Source organism: Trichomycterus rosablanca, chromosome 10 (genome assembly GCF_030014385.1).
Source record: "Trichomycterus rosablanca isolate fTriRos1 chromosome 10, fTriRos1.hap1, whole genome shotgun sequence".
Taxonomy (NCBI): Eukaryota; Metazoa; Chordata; class Actinopteri; order Siluriformes; family Trichomycteridae; genus Trichomycterus; species Trichomycterus rosablanca.
This window is the reverse complement of record NC_085997.1, coordinates 35,398,678-35,420,720: the sequence shown is the minus strand read 5'-3', so window position 1 is coordinate 35,420,720 and position 22,043 is coordinate 35,398,678. Positions and strand designations below refer to the sequence as shown.

General features: G+C 40.2%; 1 protein-coding gene across 2 annotated transcripts; it reads right to left on the bottom strand.

Moving 5' to 3' along the window:
- Positions 1–1,482: 1,482 nt before the first annotated feature.
- pyyb (peptide YYb) lies at positions 1,483–13,065 on the bottom strand. 2 transcript variants are annotated; one of them, XM_063003233.1, is made up of 5 exons: positions 12,773–12,823; positions 6,754–7,060; positions 4,970–5,150; positions 3,496–3,573; positions 1,483–1,727 (listed from the first exon to the last, which is right to left on the bottom strand). In XM_063003233.1, the coding sequence occupies exons 3-5, from the start codon at positions 5,134–5,136 to the stop codon at positions 1,703–1,705; spliced, it is 270 nt and encodes an 89-aa protein (XP_062859303.1). In that variant the 5' UTR covers positions 5,137–5,150; positions 6,754–7,060; positions 12,773–12,823; the 3' UTR covers positions 1,483–1,702. The 2 variants fall into 2 exon arrangements, with proteins under 2 accessions (XP_062859303.1, XP_062859306.1); XM_063003236.1 differs by lacking the exon at positions 1,483–1,727 and adding an exon at positions 12,968–13,065 and having other exon boundaries at positions 3,492–3,573.
- Positions 13,066–22,043: the final 8,978 nt, after the last annotated feature.

Genomic DNA, 22,043 nt, shown 5'->3' with positions numbered 1-22,043 from the left:
AGTGAAATGGGTGGAATAATTATGATCTGGTGAATCAGTCAATTAGTTTTACATACACTATTTGGTCACAAAGTATTCGGACACCAGTCCATGAGCTTGCTGGACATCCAGTTATATAAACAAATGGTATTAAAATAGAGTGACCACTGTGTGATCCTTTCAGCTACAGCAACAGCCTGAACATCTGAGACGGCTTCTCACAAGACTGAAATATGTCTGTGAGAATTTGTGCTCATTTAGTCAAGAGAGTATTTGTAGGCAAGTAAACACACAATCGAACATTTACACCTTACTCAGTCTTGGGGCGAATAGGAGCCAATCCACCTTCTGCATGCTTTTGGGCGGTTATAGAATGCTGGAATACCTGGAGAACAGTACATGCAAAATTGCTCAAAGACTCGTGGCTGGGATCAAACCCTGGTCCCAAGGACCCATGTTAATGTGTGACACCCACCTAACCAGCTGCACCACTGTGCCACTCCAGTAACATGTAATATATTATTATTTTTAGATATAACCTAATATGATAGCATTCTAATATAACTATCTTATCCTGGTCAGGGTCTTGGTGGGTCCTCTTTCTCTCACGTACAGTCTTTTACAGCAGCCGTGTACAGAAATACACTGAAGAGGAACAAAAAAAAAAACCCCCACTGATGAGCCAGTTAGAAATTAGATGGCTCCATCTCTTGGTAATAGAATGTAATAGCACTGAGAGTCAAACTCTAAGCCAAACATTTCCTCTGATCGGGTGTGCGGGGTGTAGAGGTGCACTCTTCAGAAATATCTGTTCACAAGATCACAACAAGAGCACAGTTCGCAAATCTGAAGGATGAACGAAAATAAATCCGCATCAAGTCCAGGGAATAAAATGATCAGATATCAGTATTCAGTGATCCTGGAATAATCCAAACCTCCTCACTGTTGTGTAAGTCTGACCAGCAGCTGCAGAAAATACTACTGCACCTAAAGATAGATAGACAGATGGAAAGATAGACAGACATATAGACAGACAGACAAACAGATAGATAGACAGACAGATAAGCAGAAAGACAGACATAGAAAGATAGATAAAAAAAAGACGGATAGACAGATAGATATATAGACAGACATAGACAGACAGGCAGACAGATAGACATACAGACAGACAGCTAGACAGACAGACACAGACAGAAATAAAGACAGATAGAGATACAGACATATAGACAGATAGATAGATATGCAGACAGATAGATAGATAGATACTTTATTTATCCCAAAGGAAATTATATATATATATATTTGATAGAAAAAAGAAGGTTCTACCCGTCTGTAGGTGTAAGTAATTACAGACGTTTTAACCAGGGCTGTGTGTTGGGCTGTGTGTTGGAATTTCTGGGTTCACAAAGGGTGTTTTTGTTCACTGTAGATAGATGTACCTAAGATAATGAACACTTAATGTGTCTATAAGAGTTTAGGATGCTTGAGGAAGTCAAACCACCGTTCAACATTTATTCATTCTTTATTATTCTCAATCATGTGAGTAACAAATTATTTACAATTTCCGCTTCACAAAAACTAAATCATTTAGAGAGTAAAAGAGAGAGACTGTTGAGACTGAGACTGTTCAGATGTTGCTCTGGCCATTGGGTATAAACGGGAGGACGGTGATGGAGGGATCAGCATGAAGGACAGAGCGCAACACACGCCTACAGAGAGGTGATCACCAGCCCAAAGTGTCGTCCATTCTGGAATTAAAACACATCTGGATTAGTTCAGATATTATCAGAATTATAGATATTCTGTAACTCAGTATAGGACAGGGGGTGAAGGTGTTACCTGGGACAAATATTACTACAAATTATTATACAGCTTTTTTCTTTAAAACAGAGGAGAACATACAAATAGATGTTTTTTTTAAATGGTCCATATTCAGATACACTAACTTTGAAATTCGTGTTTTAATCATGCTCTTTTCCTTAAAGCGCTCCACAAAGGATTGCCAAGCACATGAATCCCCACAGAATTTGGATGCTTATCACAGCCTTAAACTTTACTGATGCTTTATAGAAAGTTCTAGAGTGCAGACTGTGAAGTAGATCTCCACCTCCTTCATTCCTACTGCTAGTTTGTTTGTTTATTAGGATTTTAACGTCATGTTTTACACTTTGGTTACATTCATGACAGAAACGGTAGTTACTCATTACACAAGATTCATCAGTTCACAGGGTTATATAGAACACAGTCCTGGACAGTTTAGTGTCTCCAGTTCACATCACTTGCATGTCATTGAACTGTGGGAGGAAACCGGAGCACACAGAGGAAACCCACACAGACACAGGGAGAATATGCAAACTCCACACAGAAACCACCCAGAACCTTCTTGCTGTGAGGCGACAGTTCTACCCACTTAGTCACCATGCCGCTTACAGTAGAAAGCACTACTGGAGTGGTTCTGAAGTCAAGCGATGGTTCTACTCCTCAATTTCCATTATTTTGTACATCTCTTGAATTATAAATGTATTTGGAACGTGTTGCATGTTGCTCTGCTTTTGTATTGGAACCACCTGATTCCAAGCCACCAAAAACATCCACCACCGGCACCAGCACCAGCACCATTACTATAACCAGCATCACCACCAGCACCATACACTGTTACTCAACCAGCCAGCAGAAGAAGATAAATCACAGCATGAATTCATTCATTCATCTTCAGTAACTGCTTTTTCTTGATTGGGTGGGACTAAACTCTGGGTGTAGGGTGGAACACCAATCCTTCCTGTGGTCTGACACACACTCAGCAAATCAGAGCAGCCAATCCACCTTCAGCAGCATTGCACTAACACACAGGTAAGGAAACACATGTACCCAGGTTCTCAGGACTCTGGATTAGTGCAGTACCAACAGTACCTGCTGTAACATCATGAAAGAGACTTCTCACAAAACGTACCACATACTGGGGTGTGAGAACTTCTATTGCTGTGCGATATTTAGAAACACAAAAGCTGAAAGTTGAGCCGATCAGGTGGCGCAGCGGTAAAACACACTAGCACACCAGAGCTGGGATTTCAAATACATCGTATCGAATCTTAGCTCCACCATCCGGCTGGGCTGGGTGGCTGCATGAACAACGATTGGCTGTTGTGCATCCAGGTAGGGAGCCGGATAGGGACTCCTCATAACTGAGGCAATTACGACCTCTGCCGGCTGATTGATGGCGTCTGCACAGAGTTGAGGAATAATGCGTTGATCAGGGTGTGGGTCTCCGTGCACAAGGCTGATCCACATATGAACTCGCCTTGTGCAGGTGAAAAGATGCAGTCGGGTTCTGCTCACGTGTCGGAGGGGGCGTGTGTCAGTTGGGTCTCCTCATTCAGGGGCGGGGGTCAGCACCAGTAGAGAGGAATCATAACGCAAGTGGGTAAAAATTGGACGTGCTAAAAAACGGAAGAAAATGCATTAAAAAAAAGCTGAAATTTGGGACGGTCCCGGGTAATGAGGGACCTCGTTACTCACCGTGGTCTTACATCCTGTTCATCGTTACCGAAGAGCAGTTCGGCGATCTCGACCTCTGGACTGGATCTCTTCCCATATCTGAAACACAGAGACGTAAATTTACATTTACATTTTCAGCACTTAGCAGATGCCTGTATCCAAAGCGACTTATACAGTCTGAGCAACTGAAGGTTAAGGGCCTTGCTCAAGGGCCCAACAGCAGCAACCTGGCAGCAGCGGGGCTTGAACCAGCAACCTTTTGATTACTAGTCCAGTACCTTAACTGCTGGGCTACACCTGCCCTGTAAATGAAGAAAAAAAAAAAAAAAAAAAAACTCTCAAACTAATTTTTTTAACCTGGTCAGGGTTGTGGTGGGTCCGGTTCACTGGGCGAACGGTAGGAAACACACCAGTCCATCACAGGGGACACGGACACGGACACGGACAGACACACACACACACACACACACACACACACACACACACACACACACACACACACACGGCAATTTTGTATCTCCAATTAACCTGACTGCACGTCTTTGGACTGTGGGAGGAAACCGGAGCTACTGGAGGAAACCCACACAGACACAGGGAGAACATGCAAACTCGGACCATTCCACCAAACCCAGGACCTTCTTCACAACCAGCACCGCCCCAAGCACAGACAATCACTATCGCAATAATTATATGGTTTTAAATCTGCACTCATTTAAAGTAAACTTGAAGCACATGTACAGTACAATTAAATTCTTTATGTTTGTTCCCTTATATGTTTGGAAGCCGGGGTCAGAGCGCAGGGTCAGCCTCTGTACTGCGTTCCTGGAGCTGTGATTGGAACCCACAACCTTCCGATGGATAGCCCAGAGCTCTAAACACAAAGCTACCACTGCCGAGTGTGTACTAGGGCGAAGGAGTCAAATAATGTGGTGTAACATTACTGCGAAGCACCGGGATGTTTAGTTTTCATCAATTGCTTTATCCTGGTCAGGGTCACAGTGGGTTCAATTGCACTAAATGCAAGGCAGGAATACTCAGGATCCATCGCAGCCGATTAAGTGCCTGGCTTAGCATGTAACATGAACAAATGACAGTAATGATGAAGTGTTATCACCAGGTACTTTAATTTGCTCCGTTCGATCCTGGCAACCTCGATACCCACTTCAGGTCTGATAAAATAGCATAGTCTGTTTGTGTCCGTGTAGCTTCCCCCCCATGTTCTCCAGCTTCCTCCCACCTTTGAAAACATGCAGAAGGTGGATTGGCTGATCTATATTATGTGTTATGTGTGTGAGAGAGAATTAGTGAGTGTACAATGACCTGTGAATAATTGTCTCCCTGTTGTTCCTTGCTGAGTCTATTTAAGGTTTGAACCTAGGTCCTCAGGACCCTGGTGTTGTGCGGCACCCACTCTACCAGCTGTGCCACCGAGCCGCCCATAATTCTGACAGAGATAAAAGTCATGGTGTCATTTCTCCCTCGGTAATGAACCCACCTCTGTCTGGTGATGAGGTTGATGTAGTGGCGCAGTGCAGTGTGGTACTTGGCCAGTTCCTCGGGCCCCGCGTCTCCCGCCGGAGGTTCAGGTTTGGGTGGGTACGACTCTGCCAAGCACACCAGGACACACAGCACTACGGCCACAGGCGCCAGCCAGGATCTCATTGTGCCACCCGAGTCTGAGAAGAGAATGTTGAAGATTAAGTAAAGATTTCATATTCATTCATTCATCCATCCGTATCCTGCTCTTCATCCTGCTCAAGATGTTCAAATCCCAGGTCCACTGAGCGCAGACAGAGAAGGAGAACATGCCAAATTCAAGCCAGTAGAGCAAACCAGAGCTGAGTGAACTCTTACCATGATGTATTTAGTCTATAAGAATAAAAGTTGATGTTAATTCATTTTTCATTATTGTAACCAGAGGATTAAACCCAGGTCCTCGAGACCCATATTAGTATGTGGTACCCACTCTACCAGCTGCAGCACCATGTCGCCCACATCAGAAAATAATAAAATGTGATAGACAATCATATTCCTACATATTTGTGAATTTTAGATGGAACTGAGGTCCACGACTAAATCGTTTGTTCATTTATTCACTTTATAAATAATAAATCTTAAAATGATTCAAAAACCTGTAAGAACTCCTGAACTCATTTTTCCTTTCATATTAATTAAATGGTAATAAGAGAAAGAGGAAAGAACGGGACTTACAGTGTAATTACAGTGTAATACAGAATTAAAATATTAATGATAATTTAATAATGATAACATTTTTGTTTCTTTTCATCCTCATGTTTTTATTATTATTTTTTATTATCAGTTTTCTTTAAATAACAAAAATAACAGAATTAAAATATTAATAATCATTAAATAATAAGAAGAATTTTTGTTTATTTTCATCATGTTTCTTATATTATTATTTTTTTATTATCAATTTTCTTTAAATAATGACAAAATAAACAGAAATAAAATATTACTGATAACTTAATAATGATAATATTTTTTGTTTCTTTTTATCCTCATGTTTTTATATTATTATTTTTATTCTGTTTTTTTAAATAATAACAAAAATAAAAATAAAACAATCAAAATATTAATGATAATTAAATAATGATAAGAATTTTTTTATCCTTATGTTTTTATATTATTATTTATTATAATTATTCTTTATGTAATAACAAATATTATTAATTAAAATATTAGGGTAAATTAAATAATCATAATTTTTTTTCATCTTTATGTTTATTATATTTTTTTATTATAATTTATTATAATTAAAAATAAAACAGTATTAAAATATTAGTAATAATAAAATAATAATATAACTTTTTGTTTTTTTTATCCTCATGTTTTTATATTATTTTTTATTATATTTATTTTAAATAATAACAAAAATAAAAAATACAACAGAATTAAAATATTAATAATAAATAATGATAATCATCTTTGTTTCTTTTTATCTTCATGTTTTCATATTATTTAATATTATAATTTTTCTTTAAATAATAACAAAAATAAAAAATAAAACAGAATTAAAAATCAATAATAATTCAATAATAATAAGAAATTTTGTTTCTTTTCATCATGTTGTTATTAATATTTTTTATTATAATTTTTCTTTAAATAATAACAAAAATAAAAAATAAAACAGGGTGGAACTGAAGTTCACTTTATAAACAATACATTTTAAAATGAACCAAAAACCTGAAAGAACTGAACTCATTTTTCCTTTACATGATTTAGATGGTAATAAGAGAAAGAGGAAAGAACAGAACTTACAGTGTAGAGGAGTTGGAGGGAGGGACCGGTGCAGATCAGTGATGCTCTGGTTCCTCCAGCTTCTCCTCAAGCTGCTTTTATACAGTCGATGAGGGACAGGAAGGAGCGCTCACTCCACCCCATCTCACCCCTTATCATCACTGACTCACCCAAAAAATACACACACCAACATCATCAAAGTGTTTCAGCTTCATTACACGTCGTCCAGTCTGTAAAACTGCTGAGGTTCTTCTGCTGCACCTCAAATACTCGTCACCAGAACGAGCATCTCAAACGCTTCTGCTCACCTACACTCAGCATCCAGATCCTACCATTAAAAAACAGTTTTTTTTATTATAATACATTATTTAAATAATAATAAAACTGAATTACAATGTAATAAATAAATAACGATTATTTATTATCTTATAAATCACTTGTTTTTCTTAAAAAATAACTAAATTAAAATGTTAATAATTAAATAATGAAAATAATTTCTGTTTCTATTAATTTTCATGTTTAGATTGTTATTATTATCTTAAAAATACAACAATTTTATTTATATAAATAATAATAATAAAAAACTAAATATTAATAATAATTAAATAATGATATTCATGTTTTACCACTGCTTTATACTGGTCAAGGATGCAGTGGGTTAGGGTTTCAAACCCTGGATCACAGCAGAAGTGGACTAACATCATTTATCACTGTCACCCAAGCGACATAATAATAATATTAATACAATTTAAAAATAATAATGATTAAAATGTAAAATAGAAATAATAGTTAGATGAAAATTATTAATTATACATTTCCAAATTGTATTAGTTTTGATAATTGATTTCAGCTGAGTGTTTTATCACGATATGATACCTATATATGGAGACTGTCTAACCAGCTCTTCTAGTTGGTTGGTGGGTTTGAGGGGTGGGCTGTCCTAGGCAGTGTGGCTATAGTTTTATATTTTCTCCACTTATTTCTGATGAGTTGAACTTTACTGAACTGAGCTCTGAGGCGTGTTTCATTTCTTCCAGATGGTCTTGTGTCCTCCAAACATGGTTTTCTCAGTGACTTGTGGACGGTCTCTACCATACTGATAAACCTCACAGACAAATGACCTATTAATGAATGAATTAAATGAAACAACGATGCAACAGATCTAACAATTATAGCAGGAGTGAATAATTTTAAATGTGAGGTGGCAATTGGACAACTTGGACATCAGAATGAGTTGAAATGAAAATATATTCATTCATTTATTCATTGTCTGTTTTATCGCCACTTTATACTATTTAGGGTCACGATGGGTCTGGTTTACTAGGTGAAAGGTAGAAAACACCCTGGACGGGTCACTAGTCCCCCCCACACACAGACACACACACACACACACACACAGACACACACACACAGACACACACACACAGACACACACACACACACACACACACTCTCAAGACTGTGCAAGGAAACCGGAGCTCCTGGAGGAAACCCATGTGGATACTGGGAGAACATGCAAACTCCACACAGAAAAACCCAGACCGCTCCACCTGGGAATCACTGGACAAAGTTATTTAAACATGAAAATAGCCAGGTCAACATTTGTCAACATTTGTGGCGCCATCATCTCTCAATCTGCAGAATGGGACAGCACAGCGTCTGCGTGAACAGCAATGACTTATTGGTTTGTTAGGAAGAGAAAACAGACTGGAAAGTAAAGATGGATGACGCCTGGTGATTAGCGGCATCATCGCTGCGGGTCGACGAGCTCTTTTATTCTCCTGGACTTTGAGTCAAATGTTACAACCCATCCATCAAAGCGAGCAGGTCCAGTCTCATATACGTTGTGGAGTTGTAGCCTACAGCTCAAGTCCATCCTTCTTAAATGATGTTTTTCTGACTGAAAAGAGCGCTTCCAGCATTCAACGATTCTTTCAACACACAGCTACAAAGCGAGCAAATGAAATAAAATCATTTGGGGAAACATGACGAGCTGGAGCGGTAAAATCATCAAATAGTGACAAATCTGACTGGAATTATGGAGGCATTCGGTTTAAGGGATCAAACACGACGAAGATGAGGTGCATGTAAAATGATATATTACTTAGTCAAAAAATGTAGACATTTCCTTTAATTACTGAGCTCAGGTTTATTTGGGGGCAGCATGATGGCTTGGTGGGTAGCACTGTCGCCTCACAGCAAGAAGGTCCTGGGTTCGATCCCCAGGCAGGGCGGTCTGGGTCCTTTTTGTGTGAAGTTTGCATGTTCTCCCCGTGTCCACGTGGGTTTCCTCCAGGAGCTCCGGTTTCCTCCCACAGTCCAAAAACACTGAATATACTGAATTGCCCTATAGATGAATGGGTATGTGTATGTGTGTGTGTGTGTGTGTATGTGTGTGTTTGTGTGTGTGTGTGTCTGCCCTGCGATGGACTGGCGCCCCGTCCAGGGTGTTACTGTGTGCCTTGCGCCCATTGAAAAGCTGGGATAGGCTCCAGCAACGCCATTCCAGCAATAATTTTTTTAACGATAAGCGTTTTAGACTCTGGGAGAAGCTGATTCTGATTCTTACAACTTCTCAGAACCTTGAGCTGTAACACAAGTTTAAAAGTGAAACGGAGGAAAATCCAGATAAACACAGATACATGTGGAGCTGTAACACTGGATCTGATGGTTATTTCACACAAATGCAGATTCGTCTCACTGCACCGCTCAAGCCGAGCGCTGAACAAAGCGGCAGTTCATTGTTAATTTGAAATTAAATAATTAATTTTTTTTTAAAAGCTTAACACGTTGAGTTTAAATGAAACGTTGAATTTAAGGGTAAAAATTTCTAGACAAAGGGCATTGAGTTTCAAAGATTTTGAGTTTAGGGGATGTTGAGAATTACGAGGTACCAGTGTAATACTTTTATAAAGAAAAATCATCAATTTCAACTTCTCGGGCAATCGTTTAGGGAGGGCACTCTTCTATTCCAGCATGGCTACACCCCTGTGGGCAAAGCAAGATCAGAAAGAGTGGTGTGAAGGAACTTAAGTGTCCCATCAAGCCACTTTGGGATGAACAGGAATGTTGACTGTGAGCCAGGTCTTTTCATTCAGCATCAGCGCCTGATAAATGCTCTTTTGACACGATCCAAAACTTTGTGGAAAGGCCTTACCAGAGGAGTGAAGACTGTTATGCTCAGAAACAGGGGGAATCGCCATATTAATGCTCATGATTTTATAAATAGTATTTCCAAGAAGCTCATGCTCAGGTGTCCAAATACTTTTGGGGTAGAGCAGGAATGTGATTGATTTACGCCCCACAGAGAGCACATAATTGAAACAGAAGCTCCAGTTTAGTCTCACCAGACATCAGGAGACAGTAAAAAGGGCTTGAATACTTTTTCACAGCACTTTAACATCAGATGTCACTATACAGGCGATGAGAATCCCAAGTGCATCAGTGTAGAAGATTCACTCCGTCTATAGGTCACGTTTCACAGCCTACATAAACAACCTGGAACTAAATATTTGCAGCCTCCTCGCAGCTTCCTGAAGCCGCACCACCATCACCATTCACCAGGCAATAAAAGTGAACGAGGAGAAACAACACACAGTAGATGATGATCGTCCACTTCAGCCGAATGGAGACGGTAAATATGGAGAAAGCCAGCAGAGATAAGAGCCGACACAAACCCTCATGCTACGCTACGTCCACAAACAGCAGGATCTGACTAAAGTGCTGCTCGGGCTCGGAGACCTTTCAGATGTACGCTAATGTATGTTTGGTGAGTAAATGTCATTGATAAAGCCCAGAGATCCTGGAGATCCTGCATGGACGAGTTTTCCAGCTCATTCTGATGCTTCCAACTAACACATCAAAAAGAAAAAGTCCAAAGCGACAATTTAAAAGTTTTCACACATTTACCAGACACTTTTTATCCAAAGTGACTTACAGTAGTGTGACAGTATACAGTCTAAGCAATTGAGGGTTAAGGGCCTTACTAAAGGGCCCAACAGTGGCAACCTGGCAGTGGTGGGGCTCAAACCAGTGACCTTTCGATTACTAGTCCAGTACCATAACCACTGATCACAACTGCCCTACATCACACACTGGAACTGTTAGCACAACACTGTCTTATTTCATTTATAAGGATTAATAGGCCATTCCTTTGTAAGGTTTATCAGTATGGTAGAGACCGTCCACAACATTCAAAACAAGTCACTGAGGAAACCAGAACTGGAGGACACAAGACTATCTGGAAAGAATGAAACACGCCTCAGAGCTCAGTTCAGTTCAGTGACTTTCAACTCATCGTAAAGAACTGGAGAAAATATAAAACTATAGCCACACTGCCTAGGTCAGGCCACCCCTCATAACCAACCAGCTAGACAGAGAGCTAGTTAGAAAGACTACTTTGTGGAAGAGTTGCTCTAATGCTTGTATATCCTTTTCAAAACGGCACTTGGATGACTGGAAGTCTTGTGGTCTGATAATCAAACAAAGCATGTTTCTTAAACTGAGTAACACCAGCCAGCTGTAAAATATGGTGGTGGTAGAATCAAATTATGGAGAAGCGTCTCAGCAACAGGGACTGTAGAGTACAAAAGATTTTTTGGATAAAAATCTGCCCCCATTTTCTAGACAGCTTCAACTCTCTTATTAGGGCAACAACCCAAAGGAAAAAAACGAGTAACTTCAAGTGAGGAAAATTGATGGTCTGATCTTATTATGGGGCGGCACGGTGGTTCGGTGGGTAGCACTGTCGCCTCACAGCAAGAAGGCCCTGGGTTCAATTCCCAGGTTAAGCGGTCAGGGTCCTTTCTGTGTGGAGTTTGCATGTTCTCCCCGTGTCTGTGTGGGTTTCCTCTGGGAGCTCCGGTTTCCACCCACAGTACAAAGACGTGCAAGTGAGGTGAACTGGAGACACTAAATTGTCCACGACTGTGTTTGACATTAAACTTGAACTGATGAATCTTGTGTAATGAGTAACTACCGTTCCTGTCATGAATGTAACCAAAGTGTAAAACATGACATTAAAATCCTAATAAATAATACGATCAAACATATGAGGGAAGATCTCCAAACATGAAGAAGTGACAGTTATAGCAGCCAAAAGGAGCTAATTTAGGTAATAAATAAGGGAGGGTGGTGAATACTGAAACATTGTATACACTGATCAGCCATAACTTTAAAACCACCTCCTTGTTTCTACTCTCACTGTCCATTTTATCAGCTCCACCTATAGAAGCACTTTGTAGTTCTACAATTACTGACTGTAGTCCATCTGTTTCTCTACATGCTTTGTTGACCCCCTTTCATGCTGTTCTTCAATGGTCAGGACCCCCACAGGACCACCACAGAGCAGGTATTATTTAGGTGGTGGATCATTCTCAGCACTGCAGTGACACTGACATGGTGGTGGTGTGTTAGTGTGTGTTGTGCTGGTATGAGTGGATCAGACACAGCAGCACTGATGGAGTTTTTAAACACCTCACTGTCACTGCTGGACTGAGAATAGTCCACCAACCAAAAATATCCAGCCAACAGCGCCCCATGGGCAGCTTCCTGTAACCACTGATGAAGGTCTAGAAGATGAGCAACTCAAACAGCAGCAATAGATGAGCGATCGTCTCCGACTTTACGTCTACAAGGTGGACCAACTAGGTAGGAGTGTCCAATAGAGTGGACGGTGAGTGGACACGGTATTTAAAAACTCCAGCAGTGCTGCTGTGTCTGATCCACTCATACCAGCACAACACACACTAACACACCACCACCATGTCAGTGTCACTGCAGTGCTGAGAATGATCCACCACCCAAATAATACCTGCTCTGTGGTGGTCCTGTGGGGGTCCTGACCATTGAAGAACAGGGTGAAAGCAGGCTAAAAAGTATGTAGAGAAACAGATGGACTACAGTCAGTAATTGTAGAACTACAAAGTGGAGCTGATAAAATGGACAGTAAGTGTAGAAACAAGGAGGTGGTTTTAATGTTATGAAAAATCTCTGGTACAAAAAGTGTTGTGGTATAAATATTTTGGTATAGTGTTTCCACCTTGTTGAAGCATTTATTTGAAGAAGCTTGGCATTTTTGACTCCCCGTCTACTGCAAGAGAAAAAGAAAAATAGTTTCATTTTTAAAAAATCCACCCGATACTTTGCTGGAACATCAATTTCACGTCTATGAAAATGTGTGTTTATGTTCCATCATGTATTAATCCACCTTCAGCGACATGTAACAAAGCCGTACCTGCTACATGAGATCAGGCTCAGTACGCTGGTCCTGCAGGACTGGACTCGGACAACCATGATTTAAAGTTTTCATTTGGGGGGCTTCGGACCTGACAGACGATCGTTGTCTACATGCGGTGTAAAAATTCAGCTTTAGGGTAAACAGATGCTAATATTAAACCAGGGAATAAAGACAAACATGAATAAAAACAACTGGTTTTAGATGTGGAGTTAAAACAGGAACGTCAGATGCTCTGTTATTTTACTCACGACTTTAGATCAGAATATTAAAACCACTTTATCCTGCAGTGGGTCCGGCACCAATACACCCACCACACACCCGCTTACTAATTTATACACACAAAGATCACACACCCATTCGCCCAGCTGCTTTTACTTCACGACAGATCTGTTTTTGATGGTTCTTAGTTCACGTCTAGTAATCTGGACAAATGACCGTTTCATCATAAGGTGACAGTTTTGGGTTTCGTGCCAAGCTTGGAAAAGAGACAACTGTTCCATGGACTTCGCAATGTAGTCAATCCAAACTGCTAATAAGGAATTCAAAGATTACTCAATGTACTGCAGTTAATCAATATTTTTCATCAAGTTATTGGGAGGTGGAACCCCAGAGTAGCTGAAAGGAACCCATGTGGACACGGCAAAGTTCTCACAGTGACTGTGTCACTGTGGAACCTCTGTCCAAGAGAAAAGATCTGCAGTGAATATAAACTGCTGCTGCTCCAGATAGATCACACACACACTTTAAATTATTATTCATTAAAATGTGCAATTTTATTTTATTTTTTTTTCCCATGTGTAACTATTACAATGTGCAATATTCTCACGTGCAGTTATTGTAAATATTTGTAAATATTTTTAGAGTTTTCTGACTTTTTATTATTATTGTTATACATTGTACTATTTTTTATTTTTTATCGTCTATTTTTATTTTTTTACTGAGTGCTGTACTATCCCTTTGCTGCTGCAACAATGTGAATTTCCCCATTGTGGGACTAATAAAGGATTATCTTATCTTAAACTAAGCTGTTGTAGCTCAACAGTCAAGATCCTGGACTAAGAATTGAAGGGTTACTGGTTTCAGTACCACCACCACTGCCAGGTTGCCTTGTTGGACCCTTGAGCAAGGTTCCTAATCCTTAATTGCTTGGATTGTATTCGGTCATAATCGTAAATTGATTAAAACAAAACTTCTGGCTGAATACCATAAATGTAAATAATAAGTGTACACTGTCCAGGTGACTGTCCACAGTCTAGCAAGCTTTACATTGCCATGGGTTACAGGCTGTCATGCTGGTTTTTATTTAGTCTTTAGTCAAGCTTTTAGGTGCTGGTTATGACTATATAAGTCTCTCAACTCATGGTGTTATAAAGCTTGCTAGACTGTGACCAGTGACAAACACATTCTAGTAGCTTTTACTTAACGGCATATCTGTTTTTGATGGTTCCCAGTTCACGTCTAGCCATCTGGACCAATTACCTTTCATTATAAGTTGACAGGTTGTGTTTTCATGCCAAGCTTGGAAAAGAGACAACTGTTCCATGTACTTTGTAATGTAGTCAATCCAAGCTGCTACTTAGGAATTCAAAGATCACTCAATTTACTGCAGTTAATCAACATTTTTCATCAAGTTCTTGGGATGGGGAACCCCAGAGTACCTGAAAAGAACCCATGTGGACACGGCAAAGTTCTCACAGTGACTGTAGATGATGTTGGAACCTCTGTCCAAGAGAAAAGATCTGCAGTAAATATAAACTAAGCTGTCAGAGCTCAGCAAGATAAGATTATTTGATCCCCTTAGGGAAATTAACTTGGTATAGCATTTTGGTTATAAGCGGTGAGGGTGGGAGGAGGAGTAATCGGTCGTGTTTGGGATACTGAGAGACGCTTATAGTCCAGATTTAGCTCCATCTGATTTACACCTTTTTGGACACTCAAAGAAGCTTTAAGGGGAAGAAGATTTTCATGTGATGATGTGAAAGCAGCGCTGCATCAGTGGCTACGAGCTCAACCAAATAAATTTTTTGCGATGGCATTAAAAAGTTGGTACGACGCTGGAAAAATGCATCGGCAGGTGACGATGTAGAAAAGTTATGGCAGTCGTTTTTGAAATTCTTACGGAATAAAGTACAGAAACTTTTTGAATAACTTTCGTATGTACTTATATAATATGATCAATATATTACAGATCCTGTACTAGTAATTGGAAGGTCGCTGATTTAAGCATCACCACCATGTTGCCTTGTTGGACCCCTGAGCAATGCTCTTAACCCTTAACTGCTTGCATTGTATTTAAACAAAACTGCTGGCTGAATACCATAAATGTAAATATATAGTGTACACTGTCCAGGTGACGGTCCACAGTCTAGCAAGCTTTACAATGCAATGGGTTACAGGTTAATGTGAAAGAAAGAAGCCTGTGCTGCTGGTTTTTATTCTGGTCTTTAGTCAAGCTGGCTATAACTATTTAAGTTGGAAAAACAAGCTTGCTAGACTGTGGCCAGTGTCACACACGTTCCAGTAGCTTCTACTTCAGATCTGTTTTTGATGGTTCTTAGTTCACATCTAGCAATCTGAACAAATGACCGTTTCATCAGTTCACAGTTTGGGATTGGAAGTCAAGTTTGGAAAAGAGACAACTGCTCCATGTACTTATTAATGTAGTCAATCAAAGCTGCTACTGAGGAATTCAAAGATCACGTTGAAAAAAAACATGATATTTCCTTATGTCTACTGTATTTATGACATTTACATTTTCAGCATTTAGCAGAGGCCTTTATCCAAAGCAACTTACATTAGTTACAGTATACAGTCTGAGCAATTGAGGGTTAAGGGCCTTGCACAAGGGCCCAACATCAACCTGGCAGTAGTGGGGCTTGAACCAGTGATCTTTTGATTACTAGTCCAGTACCTTAACCACTAGGCTATGACTTGCCCAACAAAACATGACCCAGTAGATGTTTTTAAAATCCAAAATAAATCAATAAAGGAACGTTTCTGGACCACACACGGTGTATATAAACGTTCAGCTGTATCTACAGCCTGTATCTCGCTCCCTGTTCACTCAAGTGAACCCTAAACCCGGCTATCTTTCTGGGCGCCTTGTTGATAGTCCAATAACACGTCCGTCTAGTACGCAGCAGTGTGCCTTACGTTCAGGACGAAGCGCTTAATGTGAGCAGAGTGCTTTTGAGACATGGCGGTCTGTTTACACTGCGATATTTAAGTCTACGGGAGCGGAATAAGGAAAACACAGCGGTACGGGGTTGATAAAAGCGGTGCGGCAGGACGAATGACGGTTATAAAATTAAAATAAATAATAAGAGCTTCTATCTAAATGAAGTCATTTCATCACAGGAGCATGAATAAAGCATTAGGTAAAGGACATCTTTTTCCCCCAGAGCTGCTGAGTGGAGATGTGGCGTATATCGTTTTGACCCCCTGACCCTCAAACAAAGCCTGACGATTTACTGGATTTCATATCAGTTAGAAGAATTATGGCTCGCTGAGAGAATATGACAATATAAAGGCACTGAAGTGAAGATTCAACACCTGAACATCACATTAAAAACCACTGACTGCATCAATCCTTCTGGAACTAGATTTACGGTATTACAGTGTTTTGTTTTCTTCACCAGAATGGCAATAATAAAGTCTAGCAGATCTATTTTAGATTTATACACAGTCAAGTCACATTATTATGACCACCAGCTAAAATCCAGAGGAACCAGCGTGAGCTGGGAGTGACTCAGTAAGGTCCTGATAGGTTGTCACAGGTATCTGGAGCCATGCTGTAAGGAGCTGATCTGTGGTCCCACAAATGCTCAATTGGGTTCAAGCCATGTGACATGTCACATTGTCTTGCTGGAATATCCCATTCGCCCCAGGGAAGACAATTTTACCCATGGTGCTTTTACCCATGACAGCCTATTGCACATCTCGTATGCCCACCTAGCCAGCTCACGAAACCTGACTTTCTTCATGAGCTACACGCTGCCGCCTTCGAAAGTAGTGTGTATATTACACAACCCCAAATCAGAAAAAGCTGGGACAGCATAGAAAATGCAAATAATAAAAACACAGTTTCTTACATTTACTTTGACCTTTATTTGATGTCAGACATGATGAACCTGAGATATTTCATGTTTTATCTGCTCAACTTCATTTCATTTATTAATAAACATCCATTCCTGCAGTTCAGACCTGCAACCCATTCCAAAAAAAGTTGGGACAGTAAAGCATTTACCACTTTGTAATGTTGCTATTCCTTTTCATTTATTGTTTCAGCTTTTATTTTGTCCCGTTCTTCCAGCAAACACGTCTTAAGATGTGCAACAGTCGTCATTCTCGCAATTTCTCAAAATTCTCTATTGGGGACAGGTCAGGACTGCAGGCAGGCCAGTCCAGTACCCGTACCCTCTTCTTCCACAGCCACGCCTTTGTAATGTGTGCAGCAGGTGGTTTTGCATTGTCTTGTTGAAAAAAGCTGGACGTCCCTGGAAAAGACGACGTCTTTCCTGGATGCTGCTTTTGTACCAAACCATGATTACAATCACCTGTTTGGAATCACATCATTATTTAGTTTTTTCATCTCATTACTAGCCCTAAATTACCCCCAAATGTGTTGCAGGCCTGAAATACAGGAATGGATGTTTATTAATAAATGAAATGAAGTTGAGCAGATAAAACATGAAATATCTCAGGTTCATCCTGTCTGACATCAAATAAAAGTCAAAGTAAATGTGAGAAACTCTGTGTTTTTATTTTATTTTCATTTTCCGTACTGTCCCAACTTTTTCTGATTTGGGGTTGTATATTAGATAAAGTGTGGCAATCTATTTTGGCTCTGTTAGAAATACTAATGATTTCGAAGGTACTGAATGGGGTTTAGGTCCAGGCTTTGTCCAGGCCACAGTTGTTCACAAATTCACAAAATATTTATTTATAGACCTTGATGGAGGCACACAATTCAGATTTTTCCTTTACTGGGAACTATAGGTACCTTTACATTCTTATACGTTCTTCTGCTTTAGAAGACACTTGGTTAACCAAACCCAGATTTGTCCATCAGATTCCAGACGATCGAGTGAGACTTAGGAATCATTACAGAGAACACCAACGTTCCTCAAATCCATGGCACGGCACACTGGCTTGTGTGCAGCTAATCAAAGCTGATGATAAGTTCTTGTGCTGAACTTTCTTGTACTTTCTTCCAAAGGTACTTTGGTATCTAGTATTGTTCGTTCAGAAGTGGTGGAACGAACTTCCTGTGTCTGTCCGAACATCTGAGTCTAATCGTCTTCAAAAGTCAATTAAAAACTTATCACTTCTTTACTAAGCACTTAGGCTGAGAACTAACATTTATTATTTCCTAAATAACTTTGTTCTAACAGGGTTTCAGCAGATTCGTGTTCTTGGACTGTTGTTTACTTAAACTGGAGTAGGAAATGATTACTATGGAAGCGCTTCTGTAAGTCGTTCTGAATAAAAGCGTCTGCTAAATGCCGAAAATGTAAATGTAGTAATGAGTGCTGCAACTTAGAACAGATGACGTTGATGAGCTGTTGTTGCTCCTTGATTTTTTCGCTACAGTAGTGAAGATGATTGGCAAACCTGTAATGGGTTGATGCTTGGTGAAAAAGCTCTTGGCATCTTTAGGTTCTTTTTTCCTATTTATACTAATCCTATTTTCTTCCAATTTTCTCCCAATCGAAGTCGTGTATAATTATTAGGGCTGTCATTAGTTGTGTTAATTAACACGATTAATGTGTTAAAATTTGAATCGCGATTAAAATACTCAATCGAGAACAACATTTTTAATCAAGCGATTTTTATTGGGCTATGTTTGTGCCATATTAAACATACATCACTGTGGTAATTTGTGCTGCTTTAACACAGTAACATTGTGTTGATGCATGCTCAATAATCCAGGTACACAAATCGCTTTAACATAGTTAACGATGTGGGTCTACATGACGTTATATGTGTTGCATCTAGAAATGGTTCATTGTAGTACCCTGAGCGCCTGTTTTCAGTGGCAGGGTTATAAACAGGAAAAGATCCTCACTTTTACCAGATAATGTGAACAGACTTGTCATTTTAAATAACTGGCTGAAAGATGGGCAGCTGTTAACAACTCTATATAGGCGTTGGCTGGCTTTCTAAAGATAATTTAGATTTATGAATTTTATTGTATTTTTTTTATTGGTAAACATGTTCTTACTATAAAAATGTGCATAACTGTTCAAATTGTGCTTTGTTATTTTTGCAGTCGATTAATTGAGATTAATTTGCTTCTTTAATCGCGATTAAAAATTTAAATCGTGTGACAGCCCTAATAATTACCTGAACGTAATTCACTCCCACAGACCTCCACTCCTGACCTGACATCCCTGAGTCGCACTGAGCTTCATTATCCCCCGTCTCACTGTGCAAGTGCCATCAATCAACCAGCAGAGGTCATAACTGCAGCAGTCACGAGAGAACCCAGTTCAGCCGTTGTCCTGCCCCTTACAGACACACAGCCAATCGTGAGTCTGTGTAAGCTCTCGGCTGGCTCGAGAGCTTGAGATCTAACATATTTTACCGCTGCACCACTTGAGAGCTCTCCGTCCTTGCGTTCCTCTACATCAAGAACCAGTGCTTTGGATACTGACACGCTGCATTCATATACACTTCAAGGTACACACCAATAGATCCTGGCTATGTTCTTACACAGGAATGAGAACTGAAGCACTAGACTGTTCTTATTACAGATCTTCACTGACCTGTAATGCATCTTGTCCTAAATGAGATTCCCCTGGAGGAACACCAGGCTGCAGAGCAACCTTCCACATCTTTCTTTCCAATCAGAACTTCTTAATTAAAACCATTAACTAGCAACAACCGTCACTGAATGATGAACAAGGGACGGACTCTGGTTTGCAATTTAGCATCATTTGTTGTTAAAGAGGTCGTGAAAACCACATTGCAATAAAAAACACAATCCTCTTGGGTCTTGTATTGACCTTCAGGTTTAACTCAAACATGATTTACTCGCTAGATTGGCTGCATTGACAAAACGTGAGCCGGTAATGGATAACCAGGCATTAATCCTAACTTTAATCCTTCCTGTCGTCACAGATCTTTAATAGTCTGTTGAAGGATCATGAAACGTACTCCGATTCTCCACAGGTTAAAGAAGGTGGCCATGTCCATCAGTCTGCACTCCAGAACTTTTCTTTAATGTTCTATATCATTTAATATACAGTATATATATATATATAATGCATTTTCTTCCCTTTTAGTGCATCCAGTTGCGTCATGCTTCCTCTCCACTAATGCCGATCCCCGCTCTGACTGAGGAGAACGAAGCTAACCCACTCCCCCTCCGACACGTGGGCAGCAGCCGTATGCATTTTGTCGCCTACACTTTGACGAGTGCAATGCGGATCAGCGTTGTGTATGGAGAGACACACCCTGACAGCACTCTTTTCCCATCTCTGTGCAGGCGCCATCAATCAGCCAGCAGAGGTCGTAATTGCATCAGTTATGAGAGAGAGACCCTATCCGGCTTTTAATATCCCACCCCTATCTGAACAACAGGCCAACCGTTGTTCATGTGGCTGCTCAGGCCGGCAGCTGAGATACGATGTATTCGAGATCCCAGCTCTGGTTCCAGCATGTGTTTTAATCGCTGTGCCACCTGAGCACCCATGATCTATATCACTTAAATCTAATGCTATGGAACACAATGGAGGAATGAGTGTTTAGGGGGCATCATCACTGGAAAATAGCACATCATGAGGAAAGCACTACACGATGAACATGATAAAACTAAGTGACTACGTGATAATTGTTGGCTGTTTTCTGACCATGCAAAGCAATCGGACCTAATGGTTTCCACATCGTGGGTTGAATGCATCACTGCTTTGGCTGTAGGAAATATGATGAAAGTTGACTCACCAGGTACAGCGTAATGCTAACACATGGACTGGCTGCTGTAAATTTCCCACAGGAGTGAATCAGTGCCATAAAGGATGCTCGGAGTCAGACTGGCAGCTTCAACTCTGGACCCACCTGGAGAATAAAGTGGGTACTAAAAATAAAACAGTAATAAAAGTCATTTTTTTACAAGGCTAAAAACTCTAACTGCCTGAGAGTACCATTGTAAAGAAGATTTTCAAAGCATCTTTGGATGCCACTGGTGTTTTGAATCTTCCCCACAAACCAACGTCTGTTTTGCCAGTATTTAAAGATAATGAAGGGAAGCACCCAGACTCTTCTAACCAGATTTGTTTTCCTTCAGCATCCTAATACACCATCTTGTCCGCTCAGATCCAATAAAAGTACACGAGATGGGTGGAGTTAACCTATATGGCATGGTTTCCCAATGCCAGCACACCCCATCAGCTGCAAAACACCCATTAATCTCAGTCAAGTTGCAGTATTTTAGAGTCAGGAGGTAGAGGGTACAATAATCAGTCCAACTAAAGCAGTTGGGGATTGATTAGTGAGGTCAGTGTCTTAAGGCTAATGAACAAATTGGATTGGGACATCCCTTGGCGGATGCTGCTATTAGACATGATGCTATTATGAATTGTATTTATGTTGTTTAACATTGCTGGACACAGAGACACTTTTACCTTGTTAGTTAATTATGAATGACTGGAGCTCTGTGTCCATATAAATAAGACTGCTTTGACTGCACACATTTGTGAATTCATGTTGACCTGTATTAAAGCAAAACCGTGCGAAAAATATTTCAAGTTTTGTCAAATTAACTCCGAGTGCCCAGGAGGCACAGCGGGATATTACGCTAGCACACCAGCGCAGAGATTCTGAACTCCTCGGTTCGAAACTCGGCGTTGCCACCGGTGACTGGGCGACATCTAGCAGGCATAATTGGCAGTGTCTGCAGCAGATACGTTTCTGATAGGGCGGGTCCTTCAAACGCTGTGTAAGGACAAATTTATTTATATAGCGCTTTTTACAATGAACATTGTCTCAAAGCAACTTTACAGAATCCAGGACCAACAGACCAAAAACCCCTATTGAGCAAGCCAATGGCAACAGTGGCAAGGGAAAAACTCCC

What these genes read in the sequence shown, in the direction of transcription:
- pyyb (XM_063003233.1), bottom strand. Translation starts at nt 5,136, where the DNA reads ATGAGATCCTGGCTGGCGCCTGTGGCCGTAGTGCTGTGTGTCCTGGTG. An exon ending in AACCTCATCACCAGACAGAG is followed by an intron (nt 3,574 to 4,969) that starts GTGGGTTCATTA and finishes TCTGTGTTTCAG; the next exon opens with ATATGGGAAGAGATCCAGTC. An exon ending in GAACAGGATGTAAGACCACG is followed by an intron (nt 1,728 to 3,495) that starts GTGAGTAACGAG and finishes TTTTAATTCCAG; the next exon opens with AATGGACGACACTTTGGGCT.